At 44.0% G+C, this 18161-nt stretch overlaps 4 protein-coding genes across 5 annotated transcripts; 2 read left to right on the forward strand and 2 right to left on the reverse strand.

The window, feature by feature from the left end:
- Positions 1–48: 48 nt before the first annotated feature.
- LOC136341772 (ribosome biogenesis protein WDR12 homolog) lies at positions 49–1811 on the forward strand. The gene is made up of 6 exons (XM_066287076.1): positions 49–282; positions 335–634; positions 697–981; positions 1037–1256; positions 1313–1486; positions 1543–1811. Exons 1-6 carry the CDS (start codon positions 227–229, stop codon positions 1771–1773), a joined length of 1266 nt encoding a protein of 421 aa, XP_066143173.1. The 5' UTR covers positions 49–226; the 3' UTR covers positions 1774–1811.
- Positions 1782–8076, reverse strand: Nup214 (nuclear pore complex protein Nup214). 2 transcript variants are annotated; one of them, XM_066287055.1, is made up of 7 exons: positions 7861–8076; positions 7473–7614; positions 2930–7414; positions 2721–2879; positions 2162–2671; positions 1990–2113; positions 1782–1894 (listed from the first exon to the last, which is right to left on the reverse strand). In XM_066287055.1, the coding sequence occupies exons 1-7, from the start codon at positions 7894–7896 to the stop codon at positions 1867–1869; spliced, it is 5484 nt and encodes a 1827-aa protein (XP_066143152.1). In that variant the 5' UTR covers positions 7897–8076; the 3' UTR covers positions 1782–1866. The 2 variants fall into 2 exon arrangements, with proteins under 2 accessions (XP_066143152.1, XP_066143151.1); XM_066287054.1 differs by having other exon boundaries at positions 2721–2882.
- Positions 8077–8488: 412 nt separating this feature from the next.
- Maf1 (repressor of RNA polymerase III transcription Maf1) lies at positions 8489–11427 on the forward strand. Its single transcript, XM_066287083.1, has 4 exons — positions 8489–9230; positions 9284–9473; positions 9693–9970; positions 10045–11427. Exons 1-4 carry the CDS (start codon positions 9091–9093, stop codon positions 10106–10108), a joined length of 672 nt encoding a protein of 223 aa, XP_066143180.1. The 5' UTR covers positions 8489–9090; the 3' UTR covers positions 10109–11427.
- Positions 11428–12016: 589 nt separating this feature from the next.
- CYLD (ubiquitin carboxyl-terminal hydrolase CYLD) lies at positions 12017–17712 on the reverse strand. The gene is made up of 13 exons (XM_066287066.1): positions 17278–17712; positions 16691–16904; positions 16419–16642; positions 16222–16367; positions 16004–16167; positions 14828–15013; positions 14535–14773; positions 14261–14476; positions 13998–14210; positions 13724–13943; positions 13332–13670; positions 13083–13164; positions 12017–13018 (listed from the first exon to the last, which is right to left on the reverse strand). Exons 1-13 carry the CDS (start codon positions 17710–17712, stop codon positions 12904–12906), a joined length of 2793 nt encoding a protein of 930 aa, XP_066143163.1. The 3' UTR covers positions 12017–12903.
- Between the last annotated feature and the right edge of the window lie 449 nt (positions 17713–18161).

Raw genomic sequence — 18161 nt, forward strand, 5'->3', positions numbered from 1 at the left:
AATTCGTATCTATCTATCTTTGTTTAATAACCCTGAGACAGCTTCATCTGTTATCCGAAGGTTCGCCGAAATAACCTAACCTCACTTAACGTAAAGTTGGAAAGTGCAGGCAAGCCCGGCAACATTTCTGTCGAATTCTTTGACCCTTCCCCTTTGAAACGCCAAAAACATTGTGGTTTTTGCAGGCTATCAGGAACCAGCGTTCATGCTCGCCTAACCGGCAAAAATGGACAAATCAGACGAATCTCAGCTGCAGATCCGCTTAATTACCAAACAACACATGTAAGTTCATTCTCCCTTCAGTGTCTATTTATTTAATCTACTCCTCTCCCAGTTACGCCGTTCCTGATGTGCCCCTCACAGTACCGGCCAACGTGCAAGCAAAAGCTTTAAATGAAGTCTTAAACCAGCTGCTCCAAGAAAATAGCCAGGAGTTCTTCAAGCCGAAGGACTTCGACTTTCTGGTAGTTGGGCAGCTAATCCGAACGCCGCTCATTGAACATTTACAAGAAAAAAACGTATCAACAGAAACTACTGTTGATGTGGAATACATAGAACGCACTCCTGCTCCTGAACCACAGGAGACCATATTGCATGATGATTGGGTTTCATCCATTCAAAGCAACGACAAATGGTTTGTGTGAATGTAAATAAGCCTCTTACTAAGCTATGAGAATTAATATATGATTTTAATAGGATTTTAACTGGATGCTATGACAAATCTGTGAGTATTTGGACTCACCATGGGAAAGCTGTAATTTCCATTAAAGAACACTCAGAAATTGTAAAGGGAGTAACGTGGATCGATTCCACAGATCCTTCAAAGGGTTTCATATCAGTGTCTCATGATCAAACAGGAATTATCTGGGATTGGGACATGGCCACTAATATTATAACCCCTAAAATCAGTTTGAGGGGACATGAAAGGGGGATAGACAGTGTTGGAGTGAGCCCCAACTGTTTGCGGGTTGCAACTGGAGGGTGAGGTACTAAAGAATTCACTAGAATTCAATTTTTAAGGCAGAAACATCTTCAGGTGGGACACAAACTTAAAAATCTGGTCTTCGTCATTGGATTCAGAAGATTCTGGTGAACCAAGCAGCAAGAAACTTCGAGGAAATAGTAGTAATGTAATTAGAACTCCTGTGCACACCCTCAAGGGACACAAAGAAAGCATTTCATCAACTAACTGGGTTGATAATCATACTGTTTGTACAGCTTCAATGGATCACACTATCAAGTTCTGGGATTGTGAAGTAAAGTACTATATATTTCATGAACAAGATTAATTGTATTAAAATCCTCTGCACAGCTCTATGGAATTTCCAATGAAATAGTTGATCAAAAAGCCTTTTTGTCTGCCTCTTGGTCACCTTTAACCAAAACTTTAATAGCCAGTTCAGCTGACAGACATCTTAGACTGTATGATCCCCGGTCAACAGAAGGCACCATCTGCAAAAGCACATTTACCTCACATACTTTATGGGTTAGTTGTGGTAATTTCAATTTTTAGATAAATGTTATCTATGCTTTCATTTCCAGGTCAGCAGTGTGGTGTGGTCCAAATATAATGAATATTTGTTTATTTCGGGAAGCTATGACTCCACAGTGAAAATGTGGGATACTCGAAGCCCAAAGGCGCCTTTATTCAACTTGCAAGGGCATGAGGGACAAGTGTTGGCAGTGGATTGGTCTAATAATAAGTATTTGGTGTCGGGAGGGGCGGACAACAGCGTCCATATATTTAAAAACAAAGATGTTGTTGGTAAATAATTCTATGGTTTTTCATGTAAAAGTTTAATTTTATTTAATTGAATTGTTTTTTTGACAAAATCCATTTGGTGCTTAACTACTCATGGGGGAGATTCAGCGCCAGCTGGTGAAGGAGGAGCCTCTGAAAATTAAATTCGACCTTCACCATGAGCCTTCAGATACAGCAAGTCTGGTTAAATACAAAGGCTATGTTGAAATATGTAAGAGATACCTTACCCTGAAAATGGCATCGAATTCATGTTATTCGTCTGTTGCGCCAAATTACCAAATCCGACCGTATTCTGCGAGGCTAAATTTCCAAATCCAGCGATAGGTTGCGCGTTGTTTGCTCCGAAACCCCCTAAAATCCGCCTAATTACACTTAACAACTACGAAACCGTCAACAAACCTGAAGGCTCCGCTGGCGTGGTGGAACCAAAGACTTTATCAGGACTGCCAAACACGCTGGTGCCTCCAAAAGCAGGCGTTCCACCGAAAGTTGGAGCTGAGCCGAAAGCCGGCCCTCCGAACACCGGAGCCGAACCGAAGCCCGCGATTTTTTGGAACGAGGCCTGGGCCCCAAATCCGCTTTGGGCTACCGGCGAATTTCCTCCACTGCTAAAGGGGCCTGATTGAGGGCTTCCGAAGGCACTCTGTCCAAATGCGGGCGCTTGACCAAACGCAGATGGTTTTTGGGCGAAAGTTGAACTAGCTCCAAATGGACTATTTGACGATGGAAAGCTGGATGAGCTGAAGGCTGAAGATCCAGAGACAGGACTTGCAAATATGTTGGTACTGGCCGACGTGGTGGCTGCCGAAGCAGGGCTTCCGAATATGTTTGTGGAGCTTGAGGCGAAACTTGAGGGCTTGATCTCCACTTTCCCAAAGGGATTTGCTGATGGCTGCCCAAACGAACCCGCTGTGAAAATTTATATAAATAACCGAACGTTTCAATTAGCAGATTTTACCTGAAGTGCTGCCACCTCCAAAAATACTCCCAGAGGACGAAGAGCCTCCGCCCACAGTTAGAGCACCAAAGCCGAAGGCACCGGAAGGCTGCTGCACAGTTGTGGCAACTGGAGAGCCAAAGACGCTGTTGCTCACTGTAGTGGTGGCAGCAGCAAAACCTACTAAGGCCTTCATGATTTTTGTAAAGCCACAACTATAGATATCATACCAGCACCGAACGGACTAGTAGCCGCCGAAGAGCCGAAAACGCTGGCAGTGCTACCTGAAGTGGTGCTTGTAGCAGCCCCAAAGATATTCCCTCCGAAGGAGGCGGCTTGCCCGAAAGCAGCTGGAACCGCTGCATTTCCCGAAGCTGTTTCCCCGAAAGCAGACGCAGTCCCGAAGCTAGAAGGCTGACCAAAGCTGCTCGCCGTAGTTGCTGGTGGGCCGAACCCCGTATTAACAGGACTCGCAAAAACTGGTTTTGCACTCGCACTTCCGCCAAAGGCATTAGACGAAGTGTTGGCTGCTGCTCCGAATACTGAAGAGGTGGCTCCAAATGGCGACGATGAAACTTGAGCAGCCCCGAAAACCGAGGCTCCAAAGCTACTCGCAGTAGAGGCGGGGGTTCCAAACAGAGGGGCGGTAGAAGTGGACGATTGGGGAGTGAAAATGTTGCCACTCGTTATCACAGGAGTACTAAACTCTACTTTCTTACTGTCACCCTTTGAGGTAGCAAAGATACTCGCAGTTGAACCAATTGGTGTTGCCTCTGAAGTTGTAGCGGCAGCAGCACTTGAGAATAATGAGGACTCATTTGAAGAAAACGGTGAGTGAGAACTTTCCACTTTGGGGGCGAAAATTTTGGTCTCGGATGAAGAGGTGCTGACCTCAGTTGCAGTCGAAACTTTTGGGTTGGCGGCAATCTCAAACAACAGCTGATCAGTTGGTATCACATTGGTGTTAGTACTGCTCGTGGAAGTGTCTACGCTGTTCGGGGCGGACGCAATCTTAAATGTAGCTCCAGCAGACTTTGATGTGGGAACTGTCATTAACGGCTCGGTACCTGCGGTTGCCTGAGAACCAAATACTGTCTTCTCAACTTCAGCATGGGCACTTGGGCTGGAGCTGCCGATAAACAGCGGGCCAGGCTTGGACACCACTCCAAATGGCGATTGAGGCGCCTTTTTTTCTTTAGTTTCAGTGGAGTCATCCACAAATTTTTGGGTAGTACTAGTTCCAGAACCGCCGAATATTGACTGTGAGCTCACAGTACTTGCAGAAACGTCACCGGCAGTGGTCGCAATCGTCGTCTTTGGGACAGTGAACAATTCCTGGATGGTAGTTGCTGGGACTTGTCCAAAAATACTGTTTGAGGCAGTAGTGGTGGTAGCGCCAGGAAGTCCAAAGATTGACGGTTTGGACCCAAATGAATGGGGCGTATCACTGGTATTCGAAGGTCCCTGAGTCTTGGGTGTAACACTGGCACTTGCACTACCAAATAACAATTTATTCGTCCCAAAGAAGGACTGGCTCTCACTCACTGTCGAGGGACTCTTGACCTCTGCTGCAGCGCTCTCAGTACTGCCTGCGGCGTTGTTAACAGCAAACATGGATTTGGGGGTACTTAATGAACTGTTCAGCTCTGTCTTCGCCCCAAACTCGTTTGCACTAGGTAAGAGAGATACAGTACAGCTGCCGAATGTGGCCTTTGCAGTACTCGGAGCAGTTGTTGCTGAAGACGCGCCTGCGGCCAAAGAGGTTTTGCTGACTCCTCCAAAGAAACTGGTCATTGCAGTGGTGGTGGTGGTAGCTGCTGACAAGAATGGTGACGCATTGCTTGAAGCGAAAATATTTGTGGTTGCGGCCGCAGTTGCTTGACTGGCAGCAGGAAATAAACTCTTAAATGTCCCTGCTGACGACACCACTAGGGGGTGGTTGCTCGCAGCTTCCTTATCTCCAAATAAAGAAACGGTTATCACGTTCGTACTTTTATCGGCATCAACTTCCGAGTCTGTGAGCTTCAAGCACTTCCCGGCGATGTTGGTATTTATAGCGGTTGCGGCATTGGATATGGGGTCCCCTGCAAGAGATGTGAACGGGATGCTTGCAAAGCTGCTTGTGGTCGTAACCGGAACCTTCTGTGGTACTGGCTTCAAGCTGTTGAAAAACGAGGACTCGGGAGTTTTGGGTGCTTCCTGAGTGGGAATCTGGCCTAACGAAGGTAGCAAGCCCGTGGAAGGTGTTTTTGGTAATGGCGCCAAAGAGGCGAATGCGCTTGTCTGCGAGCTGTTAATTCCCCCCTTAAAATTAAAAGAGACTACTTCTGGGCTTTGGTTCTTTGGTCCTGAACCTGACTCTGCACTAAGTTTCGAGGAGGAGACGCTCAATTTTTTTAAAGACTCCTTCAAGGACTGATTGATGGTCCACGAGGAGACTTGAGGCCTGACTGCTTCTACCCTGGTAACTGGACGCTCCTTAATTAAACGTTGAAGCTTAGTGATCTTGTCCCCAGAGAGCTTCTTGGCTTGATTCTTGATTTTCTCCACTTGCAGCTGCATGATGTCCTGCGGATCCAAGCGTAAGCTCTGAAACTCCTCAGTCAAGCCTTTGTCCTTGTCCAGGGAAAGCAGTAGGGAACTTATCTTCGATTTCGTCTTCGGCTTCATTTGCACGGCAATACCCTTTAAATTGTATTCCTGCTTCTGCAGAACCGCGTTCTGCTTCACCATGGTCTGAAAAATGGTCTCCATCGTGGGCATTTTGAAGCGATGCCGCTCCTTTGCATAATCCTGGAAATTGTCCCACTGCTCGTCCAGAGACTTATGAGCACATGCGATTTGAGACTGAATGTAGTACGCCAATTGCTCTATGTCTCTACGGCGCTTTTCTGACAGAGAATCCAGTGATTGGATCTTGATCAGTAAGTTCACCACCTCGTTTTTAGACGCGTTATAGTGCGATTTGGCTTCCTCAAACCAGGCCCATGACTGCACCAAATTCTGCTTGAGAGAGTGAACTTCACTGCTGTGCCCTTGACTGTTGTCCACGGCATCTGCAACAAACTCCTGTAGTGCCTGTATCTGCTTCACTGCCTCAATCATCTCCTGATCAGAACCCACATTCAGTTTGACCCCGCGCCCCAGTCTAATTAACTCAGTAATCTCTGCATTTAAGGCAGCTTGCTCGTCCACTATCAACTGGTTCATAAGAGCCAAGGTCTCTTCAGCTGTTCTGTTTACCGTCTGCTTGGTAGCATTAGTTTGCGGTTTAATCGGGGGCGGGATGGGCTCGACTTTAGAGACAACTTGATTTTGAGGTGCAGCGATTGGGGTCTCAGGCTTGGGAGCAACGCTTACAACTACTGGTTTAACTGGGGTAACTGTGGAATTGGGATTTAGAGCTGCGAATATTGAGGAGTATTTCTCATTGAACTCTGAGGTTTGGGTTTGAGGAGTAGGCGTTGCTTTGCTCATAGGTCCAAACAATGAGGACCCTGTGGTGGTTTGCTGCTGTGGTTTAATTGGGGTTACAGTGGTTTGTCCCCCAAAAAGACTTTTTGATAGTGCCTCATTGCCCTTACTTACAATAGGGGTGCTTTGCATAATGCTAGGTGGAACTGAAACTGTTGCTGCAGGCTTCAATGGGGTTAATGAAGTTATCGAAGAGGTAAATAAACTTAATCCACTGTTATCTGTTATGGGATCAGGTGGAGTGCACACAGAGGGGACTCCACTCTTTAGGTAAACCACATTAAAAACACACAGAACACCCTGATGTGATAAAAGGCACAAAAGAGGGCAAGGAGGGATGTAATGATCTCCCCAGGGGAGTTGGCTTGTTGGACTAATATCAAATGTTAAACCAACAGGAAAAGTTTCTTGATGGTCTGCGCTTAAAGGCAACTCAGCTCTTGCCGTATCGGTTAAAACCCACTGGATCCACGTTTCTCCATTACATCCTAAAACCCCTACTTCAGTGCTATTTGCTGATGCTACCATTAAAATATTCCAAGAATGATTTAAGGCCATGAAGAACTGACTAGGTCTTGACAAGCTACTATAACAAATATCGTCATAATTGGTGAAAACTGGTTCTCCAGTCTTTGGAGCATCCACTACCACAATACAACAAGACCCATCTTGCACTATCTGATACACTCCAATGAACTGAAAATTTGAAATCCACTGCAGGCTAATTATTGTGCTGGGATTCTCCAGTTTTGGTCCATTAATAACTTTCACAGCCTTCAAGTCTGGTTTATATTGGGTAATTTTCCCATCTTTGGACCCTACTGCTATTTGCTTTCCTTTGGGACTCCAGCAGAAACATGTGGCACCTGCCACCGCGGGAAGCTCGTTAATATCGAAAGAATTCCCCTTAAGTTCATACACGCCTAAGGTACAATCACTTTTGCACGCAGTAAATATGTTTGGTAGGGAGGGGTTCCAATTTACTTCTTTCACGTGAATGTTGGGGGTGGCGGAGAGACGCAATTCATTGATTACTTTGAAGGATTGGCTAAGGAATGATAAAACATCGAAAAATATCACTGTGGGACACTGGTCCTTTTCCACCACCACAGCTAAAATTGTACTGTCACAGTTAACACTGAGGTGCTTTGGGGAGGATGGTAGTTGAATTGGGCGTCTAGGGTAAGAAGTGACGTCTTTGTCCTTAGGACCATAGTTGAAGATTGTCTTAGTTTGGATCACTATAAGAGAGTAAGTTTTATAGTTATTTTAAGTAAATTTGATAAAATGAGCGCTAACCTTGAAACTCAGGGCTATTTAGCCCCACAAATAACAAGCCATATCGACTGGCACATGTCAAAAAACTGCATGATATGGGGAGAGCTGAAACATCCTGATTGTTAAAAACCTTTAGTTGGCATTGTAGCTTAAATTGGAGGTCCTGCGGACGAGATGAGATTATATTATAAAAACTGAAATATACAGAGTGTTGTGCATCCAAAGGTTGCAAAAAAAATTCGGGGCATGAAAACATGTTGCAGTAGTTGGTTTTAAGACTACAGAGTCACTTCGGAGTGTGTTTAGACGCTGCAACGAATCGAATCCTTTTATGCGGAACAAACAATAAGGCCCTTTTTAAGCAATATTTAAAAACAATCGTATAAACTGATATTGTCCTTCGACTTACCCCGACTTCAACAGGATCAGGGCAAGAATTTGCCATCTTAGGATACACCAAAGGCTTAAATTTTTCTGGGAAACATTAACTGAAATATTAGACTTTATTTAGGTATATTGTACATGCAAATTAACGTTTTATTGTGCTATTTAGTTTATTTAAAAAACGATTTTCCGTTTAAATTTTTCAATTTCGCGACGATGTAACCTCATTTATAAAACAAAACAAAATGACGATGTCAAACAGTTACTAATCCTTTAGTTTTATTGCTGTTGTAGTTACTCGTGAGGCAATGTGTGTAACAAGGATATCTAAAAAGTCTCTGTGAAATGAAAGAGACAGAACGTTCTCGAGAACAAAATCTAATCGATTGAACTTTATTCATTGGTTTTCATTTCGATGTAGCAAAACAACATTGCCGCATCAAGCGCTACTTCATATTTGGAAGGAAATCGCTTCTTACGTGGGAATTAGAATATCTAGTAACGTTTGTCTATGTCTTTACCAGCTTTGCGGCATCTCTCCTTTAATTTGAACGTTTTATTGAAATATCCTTTAATCGAACGATATAAACCAGGCAATTATCTTAATAAATGAGAGACGCAGTTTATTCAGACATTTAGGCGTGTAAACGTGGCAACAGTGCTAATTTATTTATAGATGCTGAGCGTCAAACAAACTTTCTTTGTGTATATTTCAAAATATAAAATTGCTAAAAAACCTCTTTAAACGGTCGAATTTTTGTGTTTTCTGGTGTTTGTTCGTCACAGTGTGTTCAGCGAAAATGATGTGCGTTTCTGAACACTCCGAACACTAGCCCCCCTTCAGCCAGTGCTCCGTTTCCAGTGTCTTAAAAGTAGCCCAGAGACTCGCCCTATTTTTTTATTTCTCATTCGACTCTCCTTGATTTCGACGCGTCCCGGTGCCCTTCACAGACTGTCATCGCTAAGGGACTGTTGTTTTATTTTCATTTTCACGGAATTTGTAATGTGCCCTAACTACCTTTTGGAAAAAAGCTCCCTCAGAAGATCACTGGTCCCGCAACACACTTTGGTGCATTCAAAGAGAAAAGGCGTCTTCATACATCCAACAGTCATGTTTAAAAACTATATTCCCAGTTGTATTTGTGGTTGTCCGCCCCAAATGTAAATTTTTGATGTATTATTAATTGAAAACAAAAGCTTTATTGTATACAGACTCTAAGTCTTGTAGTGATATATCTATAAAAAGTGATTTAAAATGAAGCTTCTGGAAAGTACAACTTTTGAAGCTATAAACAATGCACTTCAGATTCAGAACGGAGATAGCAAAATCTTAGGTAGAATTGAGAGTTACTCCTGTAAAATGGCTGGATCTGACAAAGCCCTATATAAAAAGCGGTAAATATTGCATTGAACTGTTAATGCCTTAATCTCAAATACCACTTCAAAAGATTTACCACTGGAGTGAACCCGAATGACCTGCAAGCTCTATCACCCCCCCAAACAGTCTCCCAGTATAGCAGAAGCATTTCAGGGGACGAAGATGGTACGCTGTGTGATACCATCAGTTGCAAGACCTTATTTTATCTGATTGCAACTTTGAATTCATCTTTTCCTGACTATGATTTTATGGATGTCAAGGTAAGTGATGTTTTCACTGCTTCGATTCTGCTAACTAATCAGCATTGACCTTTTTGGAGGTCGATTTTGTGCAAGCTTGGCACTTACTTGTCTACCTAAAAATAGCTCGCATTGGCAAAGCTTCCTTGGCACTCTCTTTGTGACGTTTGTTTTATTATGAATAAAATCTGAAAGACGTTGTTGTTGAATAACTTCTATTATTTCATTGAATTCTCGCAGAGTGAGGAATTCAGCAAAGAGCCCTCTCTACAATGGGTAACAAACGCCATTGATTCTCAGCTCACAGCAACAGTGGGGGACACGTACAAGGCATTGGGACCTGCCTTGTGGGCAGCCGTGGAAGCGGAGATTTCACTGGAGCATTGCTACATTTACTCCTACAATCCAGACTTCTCCTCCGATCCTTTTGGCGAAGACGGCGGCTTGTGGAGCTTCAACTACTTTTTCTACAACAAGAAGCTGAAAAGGATTGTCTTCTTTACTTGCAGGGCCAGCAGGTGGGTTTCTTGGACTCTTGTCACAACTGCAAAGCCAGATAGAATTAAATTTTAACGGTTTGTTGGTTTTCTAGTCCTAGCTATGCAATCAATTCAGGATTCGGATGCGACTTTGCCATGGACGAACCTGAGGTTTAAATTACTTCAAATGTGTCTTTAAATACAGTTGATTCTTTCGAGGAAGTTCATGTTGGATGCTGGTGCAATATTTGTTATAAATGCTTCAATTAAGAAAGACTCCCGTCTCTGAGAGGATCTATTATAAACTAACGTAGTGCGGTTGATATGAAGTATATCAGTTTTTATCTAGAGCTTAGGGTTTAGGCAAAGGCCCGAGCTGACGGTGTTTGTTGAAAAGCTGCAGGATGGTTTTTCATTATTCGCGTTTATTTAAGAACGTCCTTTAAGACTCGATGCAACGAAACTAATATTTGCTATTACTTCGAGTAGCTATCAAACCAGTGGCACGAGAGGTACTCGTGAGGCATTAGCCGATATTGCTTTTTATGCATAAGTCTGGAGCACTGGAAAATTACCCTGCATGATCTTGTTTCAGGGCCGGCTTTAAGTTTGTTCACGAGGACTAAGCATTAGAGTTGACACTTTTGGTGAAAGCAAAAGTACAAAATTAGCTTTAGTCGCGTACTCATAAATCGTCGCTTAGTAGATAGGAACGTATTTTAATCCGGTGTGCACCCTCTAACACTCTACCAGAACCAGTTAAGATTTCCAAGTAGAACGTTTAATTTGATCTCAAGTCACAGTCGCACTATAAGGGGTCGTCAGAAAGTACTTCAGGGGGTGATAGTGCTCGGCAACGTAAAAAAAAGAAATGCTTGGTCGAGAGGGCACCGTTTTCAGTATGCAGAAGGGGCTTTCAAACGTCCCAGGAGTATTGCGGATGATGTCGCAGAAATCCAGTGTTCTATTTCGCGATTCCTGCTCTGTTCCAACTGAGGCCTACACTCGCGGGTGTTTCTAGGAAAAATTCAGTCGGGAGATCTAGGAGCCCCAAACTGAAGTCCCCTCGGCCCATGTAAGGATTGTTAACACGTCGATTCAGGAACTCCCTCTCTTCCATACTGAAATGACCTTGCGCAGCGTCTCGAGCGACTTGCCACCCTGTATATCGAAAACGATGCCTTCTCGTCCGTGGCTGTATTAGCATTTTTGAAATTATTTCGCAGAGTACTGTCGCCCCCCTGGAAGGTCTCCATGAAGACGCGTTACACCCTGTATTACTAATGATCTGAGCTAATTGCGGTGGATAGGTCTCGTTGGCTTTAACGTCATATTATAATTTGTAAGGTCTAAACTGACATTTTTTGGGGTATTTAAAAGTGTCAGGCTGGATCTTATGAGAACTGATTTAGTTTTTAGCACTAGAATAGTGTGCGTAGTTTAAGAAGTACCTTAGTCTTCACGGAAATAAAACACTTCACTTGTTATCAAGTATGCGAATGTGTTTTATTTATTTTTAGGGCTCTAATTAGAAGCGGTTAGGAGGAATCACTGTGGATAACGAACGCTCACACGCCTCTGCTATCATACAGTATTAACAAATGCACTTAATGTAGATTAAATTTTACAAAACTTAACTCGTATTGGGTTAAATGTACATCTTACATTAATATAATGATAAAAATAAAATAATAAAATATAAATACTGCATATATTTCAACAAATTCATAATTAATAAAATCACATTTTTTTTTACACTCATAGGTTGTAGCGTATACAGGGTGTTTGATAGCGGTGCGGCCTAAAGTTCGCGGAGTTGTCCTGTGGCTGATTTTAAAACTAAAAGTTCGCTTGGGCGCGGGCCCTTTGCGACTCCCTGTCTGAAGTGGGATGGGGCGGCGAGATGTTTCAAATCCACTAACGGACGGGACGCCGCTGGTAAAAATCCAATCGCCGGTCTTTGGGGACGTGCCCCCGTGCCTAATTTACGCCCCCAGATTTTCGCACAAATATTCAATGCAGGAACGGGCTTGTCGCCTTGCAATTCAGACGGGGAGCGAAGTCCGCGCTCGAACGAGCTTTCCCCTTAAAATCATCCAAAGATTCGCCTCCTGAATTTTCGACATATCACAACGAAACACCCTGTATAACAAGTAAAATTGTGACAGGTAATTTTTCAGTTAACATTGCACTACCGCAGTCAACAGGAGTTAGAATAGAGATACTCTTCTTAGCAAGGTACTTTCAAGCGTTTAGCGTGTTAAACTATATATTTTCAAAGAAAACGATTTACTATTAGAAGCTTTCAATACAGTAACAGGCTCTATTCTCACAATTTCAAGTAGCGTCTAAAATACTTTGTATGATAAGTTCCTAGCTGAGGTACTAAGTCAGGTTATGGATTATTTAATAAATATCCCTAAACATCTTCTTCTAATTTAATCTGTTTGAACATTAGTAACTTGTGTTAGACTCGACTGCGAAATTTCGCTTTGCTTCACGGAAGAATTTATCGCTAAAGTAGGTTACAACGTGGCTTCACAGTTAATTCTTTGGTCGCAAGAAGAGTCGGGGCTCGCACGCAACGGTTAAACATTTGGTGCCTCGTACGACCTCGCAACGCGAAAATTCCTCGAATCGAAAGAAAATCGCCGCGATCCGGCAACACGGACTGTCCTTCGGACGCGAACGTCGTCTAAAACAAACCGCTGTTGCCGGTTTCGCACAAATTTCGGTGAACTTTTGTCTACCCCCAAGCCCTTCGTTGTCTCTTACCAAAGGACGAACTGTGCAAACCTATACCAAATACCCTGTTGCTCGATCGATCTTTTACGCAGTGGCAAATCTGCAACCCTATCCACATATCATTAATATACACAACCCCTTAGAAGCTACAAGAATAATTCATCAGTCACATGAGTTAGAAAAATCGGGGGAAAGGCTCGAATCCCCGTTTCTCCCTTTACACCACTTTACCTGTACATCATAACATCTGAACTCTGGTACATGCAAATGTATGCGTCGCAGAGCAACCGTCTGGCGTGTTCTGGAAGGTGCCTGTCTACGGGGAAATCTTCGTGCAGTTGCCTAATATATGTATCATAAAGTTTTATGTAATATGAACGATGAACATACGGTATAATGCAGGTACCTAAAAGCTTCCTCGTCGGAGAGCCATCGAGAGATATCGGGGCATGCCACCATTTCTGGAATGTTGTAGCCGTCCCGCTCACCTAGAAGAAAACAACAGTCCGATTTTCACGAATAAAACACTTGCGGAAAAATCAAAATTTCCTCATTGGGTAAGACTTCACCATATTGTCAAGTTTTACGTTGAATGGTTTTTCGATTTAGTCTTTGTTCGTTCGTCTGCCGCCCCGTGGACGTTCAGGTGATTTACCTTTTCGGTCAGCCATGGAATCGAAGAAGCACCACGGTGCCTCGTGTCCAACTCCGCATTTTACGAACGCCACATAATGCGAAGTTTCTATACAAATCACAGCGAACAGTTCCATAAACAATCGGGAAGGCTTGTATTGCTCCTGCATCGCCAGGAATTCCTCGTTCACGGCCAGCTCCCTCGGCCTGTGGCGCTGCCTTCTCTCGTGCTTGTGGGCGGTTTTCAGGCAAATCGTGCAGAAAGCTGTGCATTCCAGCCCCTCGGAGGACGAACACTCCGCGAAGCACTCCTTGCACTCCCACTGCGCCAGCTTGCCACAGACCATGCACTGACGGGGGGCTGAAACGGACGGCTCGTGCTTCTAGAAATACCTCTTGAATTTAACCACTTACATCCTTCAATTACGTCAGTAACGTCCAGCAGTTGCGACGGCAAGATCCGAGGATACATTTTGTAATTCTTCCCGAAACGTGGCATTTGAATGATCAAGCAAGATGGCACTTCAGACAATTTAATGTCGCTGGTGAGGAAGCTTTGTTCAAATAGTTGTTGCACTGTCGGCAGCGACAGGTTCGCGTTCTTTTCCACGAAGAGTTGGTAATGGAAGGCCGTCTGATGCGATTAAACCACAGTTGAAAGGACGGCTTCACTGGGCGTCACACTCACCTGGCCGGAGTTGAGCTTCAAAAAGGGCTCCGCCTTTAAGATTTGAGCCAGAAGGGAGTTGAGAAACTCTTCCGGATCCTTTTCCTCGCTGGTCAAGCCGGAGACCGAGCTGAGCCGGTCCAAAAGCCGCCGCAGCTTCATTACATTGTCGGCATTCACGTACAGGTTTTTCCTCAGAGGATTCACTATTTCTTCTCGTAGCACCCTTTGCACCTACAAATACCATTGAATTAGCCATGGATTACGATCTTGGTCATGCGTACCTCCTCGTAATCGGCTATATCGTTCTGGTTTTTCGGCCTGAACAGGAGACTATCAAAGACAGCCGTGTAAGTGAACATGGAGAACAGAGTTACGTCCAAGTAGCACGAATTGTGATGGCCTTGGATGCCTCTGTATTTACCACAAACGGCTTGCACGTCTTCTTCAGATGGCATGCATAGAGGAGCGACAGCTCCGGGGATCACAGAACATTCATTCTAGTCAAAAACACCACTATGAAAAGACTCCGAGTGGGGGAGCAAGACGCGTTCTCACCACTTCACTAGGCGGCGCCTGATGGACTGGAGTGCTCGGTACTTGAAACCGCGGGTCTTTTCTGCACCTTTCCAGGGGCACGAAGAACGCCCGGTCAGAGGAACACTTGAAGTAACGTTCGCCGTTGTGGGTGCCGTCAGTTAACGTTAACGGCACGTCTGAAGGAAGATCGTCTTCCAACTCGATTCCCACGAGGGTGAAGTCGGTCTCTGCGTCGTAACCCATCCACCGAATCACACCTGCAACGAGGTAACTGAAGGCCTCCTCTTGCGAAAGTAACTAACCGCACTTACCATATAAAGGCTGCTCCGTAACGTCAGTCCCGACTTCCACTAAGCTGCCGCATACCAAATCGTTGGTAGTCCCTGGCAGGGGCTCGGTATACTTGGATTTCTCGATGACATAGAACGTGGCAGTGGGTTTAGACGACTGATGGTAGAGGTGCTCCTTGGAGGATGCATGATGATAATCCACTAGTTCTGCAAGGATAAGCTACTTAACAACCACCAAGCGAGGGTGCGAATTGAACCTTTCTTCAAGGGTTTCAGCTCAGCCTCGTTCAGTTCTATGACGGACAACGGAAGCGGGTTATAGTCCGAGTCGAAATGCTCGCGTGCCCCCGTGTTGGCGTACACAACATCCGCGTCATAAGCACGATTCCTACGACGCGGATTGTTGCTTTTATTGTGACGAAAGTTTAAGGACAGCCCGTGTCCTTTCCGCCTTGCCAGAGACATGTTTGGACTCAGTTTTACTGATTGGTCTCAAGGGGTATTTAGTCGTGCAAAATGATATCTCTGCGATTGAGGACAGTTATGATGAGACTACATGCGAAGATGAGCTACGTTTCAGCTTGACCCTTTGAAGACCACCTCAAAAAGTGCATGATTTAGTAACTGCTCCCGCTGGGCTGTACTAAAAAAGGCACTCCCTGAGTCGCTCAAACGAACTTCTTTCCAGCCGCCCATTGGGGGAGCAGCAGATCAGGCCGTAATCGAAGGCGAACACCCCGAGCACCATCACTTTCCCCGGATCGCAAACAATCGAATTCCGCGAGCGAGAAGAAATCCGTCATCGAACTGAACCCGACTAGAGCGTCCTAAATATAGCGAGCCGTCTAAAAAAAAAAGCCCCGCGGCTATTTGGCCAATAATAGGCCAGTTGAGTCAAAGTGTTAGTTTCAGGTTATTTTTGGAACTATAACGCTCTACAGTGGCGGACTTGGTGCCCACTAAGAGGACGATTACTCAGGAAACTGTGCGCGCCCTCGGCCGTAAAAATTGGCGAATTTTGCTAGGCCGCGATTTTTCATGACACAGTTCCCCTGACATGATTCGCTTAGAATTCTCGAGTCGATGTGTCCAGTGTTACTCCATAAATAACGTATACCGACCACCTAAACCTTTGCGCTTAAACACCAGGTAAAGACACCTAACTTGTTCTAGCAGTAAATGGTGGCCAAGACTTACTTTTCCCAATTTCCGCCTTTTCCACATTGGCGACCTTATCAAAACCGTTTTCCGCATAGTTGTTCTCCGTATAAAACTTGCTTTTCCTGTTCAAACCTGCTCCATCTATTAGATGCGAAATTGGGTTAGCGCTTTTGTTCCTCCTGCTCAAAGTGCCATTGGAGCTGCAACATCCCCAAAGTAAAATTTAAAAAAAAACATAGTCTTGAGCCCCATACCTTATGGTGCTGTTCCTATTCAACAGAGGGCTGTATTTCTCTTTAACATTGTCGTTTTTATCTAGATTTTTCCTCAAAGTGATTGCCTCCGATGTGGAGTTCCTGCCCATGCCAATTAAATCATGCAAATCCATCTCCGATTTGTTCTACAACAGGAAACTCGTTAGATGCAGCCGAAAAACAGACCAAGAACTTACCTTCAGCTTCTCCACGTTCATCAACTGGCTGCAATCAGGTTGTATGATGGTATTCTGGTCAAAGTCATTATTAGTATTCACACTGCTATCATCAACTTCTAATATGTTTTGCAGCGACACTGAATTTCTCATGTTGTGATTCAAAGGGACACTTCTAGCAGGAGTTGACAGCTTCTTGGAATACTCCCCGTATTTTGTGACGATTTCCTCTCGAGGGGGCCTGTCTGAAGGTCCGACAATTTAAACCAGTAAAAAAATTTAAACCAACTAACCATCGAAACCATTGCTGTTGGCGGTCAGATTGGAAATATTCTTCTTCATGAAAATTTCTAGTTTGGAAAGTGGCGGTTTCTGCGGTTCTGGACTGTCTATTTTGTGAGGCGGCATTATTTTTTCGATTGTTGTGAATAAGCCACGACCAGGAAGACATTGGAAGTACTGGATGCCATTGTACAAGCCATTACACTTGCTGACAGGGTTCTTTTCCTTTAAATTTACATCCTTGAAGGTCTTAATGCAATAGCTTGCAGAGGATATAACACATTTGAAAGGATCAGTGAAGCAGAAAATAATTCTATTAGTTACAACAATTCAAGCCAACCCTGAAGGATAAATGATTCATTTCCTATAGATTTTAATTTAAAATTAGCTTAAAGCAATTATTCAAGCCCAAATAGGGCACTTCTCCGCTTACAGAGATCAGCTCCTGTTACGGGGTGGTCATAGAAAAAACTTTGGATAGACATTCAAATATCACAGCCATGCCTTGCATAAATGCATATGTTATCAGTTGGCGAGGCTACCATTCACCGCCCACTACCAGGTTTTATTTTTTTAAAGATTATCTAAGGCTACTCACATGTAGTTCAAGCCCAAATCCGTAACCCAGCCCCTTGATGGGACCTTTATACTTGACTTTGCCCAACTTGACATCATTCGAATCTGTAAACCCCATGACCATTTCACAGCAAACCGAACTTAGTTTCTCGCATAACTTCTTGTTGCGTGCCAATTTTAGTCTCTCCTGAGGAGAGGCAATTGACAAGATATACTGCCACAGCTTATCAGGTATGGGCAAAACCCAGTCTTTGCGCTCCATTAAATACGTCTGGGGTTCCCAAGTCTCTCCATCTTTGTCCTTCAAGAGTCGAATCTCCAGTAATCCGTTCTTGAGGGTTGGCTCAATCATGCATATTTGGCCCAAAAGCACGGTCCTTATGTTTTGAGCGGTGGACAGATCCTTGACCACGTCATTGTGAAGGAAAATGCCGTACTTACGGTTGTGAGACCCCATTTTTGATAGAAACTTTACCTTATCTGGACATAATATTTGGTACACATGTTACGGAATGTTGATTCACTATATTTGGGTATTGGCCTTGATACCGCGCCTCAAACCTTATCAAATTGAATTTGACCACAGTAAAATCGACATTTGCCAGAATTATTGTTTAAAAGGGGAAAACAAATAAAATTCGCGTTTAGAAATTTGCTACAGTTCATGACACATACGTAAACACAAAACATACACCTTTTATCATCACATGTCAATCCTTCATTCGAATTGTCAAAAGTTGAGGCGCGAGCACGTGACTAGCTCACATGATTAGGGGTAAAAAATTTCTAAATAGATCACGGGACCAATTCGGACATTTTGAATTTAGTTTCAAGGTTCTCCATAGATGGCGAAAGAAAGGCGCGTTTTTGTGACAATTCAAATTTCAGGTTATGTTCTTTTGTTAT

The sequence above is a fragment of the Euwallacea fornicatus genome, chromosome 11 (assembly GCF_040115645.1).
Source record: "Euwallacea fornicatus isolate EFF26 chromosome 11, ASM4011564v1, whole genome shotgun sequence".
In the NCBI taxonomy this organism is placed as follows: Eukaryota; Metazoa; Arthropoda; class Insecta; order Coleoptera; family Curculionidae; genus Euwallacea; species Euwallacea fornicatus.

What these genes read in the sequence shown, in the direction of transcription:
- LOC136341772 (XM_066287076.1), top strand. Translation starts at nt 227, where the DNA reads ATGGACAAATCAGACGAATCTCAGCTGCAGATCCGCTTAATTACCAAA. An exon ending in ATTCAAAGCAACGACAAATG is followed by an intron (nt 635 to 696) that starts GTTTGTGTGAAT and finishes TGATTTTAATAG; the next exon opens with GATTTTAACTGGATGCTATG. An exon ending in TCAAGTTCTGGGATTGTGAA is followed by an intron (nt 1,257 to 1,312) that starts GTAAAGTACTAT and finishes TCCTCTGCACAG; the next exon opens with CTCTATGGAATTTCCAATGA.
- Nup214 (XM_066287054.1), bottom strand. Translation starts at nt 7,896, where the DNA reads ATGGCAAATTCTTGCCCTGATCCTGTTGAAGTCGGG. An exon ending in CTGATCCTGTTGAAGTCGGG is followed by an intron (nt 7,615 to 7,860) that starts GTAAGTCGAAGG and finishes TCTCGTCCGCAG; the next exon opens with GACCTCCAATTTAAGCTACA. An exon ending in AATTCGATGCCATTTTCAGG is followed by an intron (nt 1,895 to 1,989) that starts GTAAGGTATCTC and finishes TTTAATTTTCAG; the next exon opens with AGGCTCCTCCTTCACCAGCT.
- Maf1 (XM_066287083.1), top strand. Translation starts at nt 9,091, where the DNA reads ATGAAGCTTCTGGAAAGTACAACTTTTGAAGCTATAAACAATGCACTT. An exon ending in AAAGCCCTATATAAAAAGCG is followed by an intron (nt 9,231 to 9,283) that starts GTAAATATTGCA and finishes CCACTTCAAAAG; the next exon opens with ATTTACCACTGGAGTGAACC. An exon ending in TTTACTTGCAGGGCCAGCAG is followed by an intron (nt 9,971 to 10,044) that starts GTGGGTTTCTTG and finishes TTGGTTTTCTAG; the next exon opens with TCCTAGCTATGCAATCAATT.
- CYLD (XM_066287066.1), bottom strand. Translation starts at nt 17,712, where the DNA reads ATGGGGTCTCACAACCGTAAGTACGGCATTTTCCTTCACAATGACGTG. An exon ending in GATTTGGGCTTGAACTACAT is followed by an intron (nt 16,905 to 17,277) that starts GTGAGTAGCCTT and finishes GTAAATTTAAAG; the next exon opens with GAAAAGAACCCTGTCAGCAA. An exon ending in CAACAGCAATGGTTTCGATG is followed by an intron (nt 16,643 to 16,690) that starts GTTAGTTGGTTT and finishes TCGGACCTTCAG; the next exon opens with ACAGGCCCCCTCGAGAGGAA.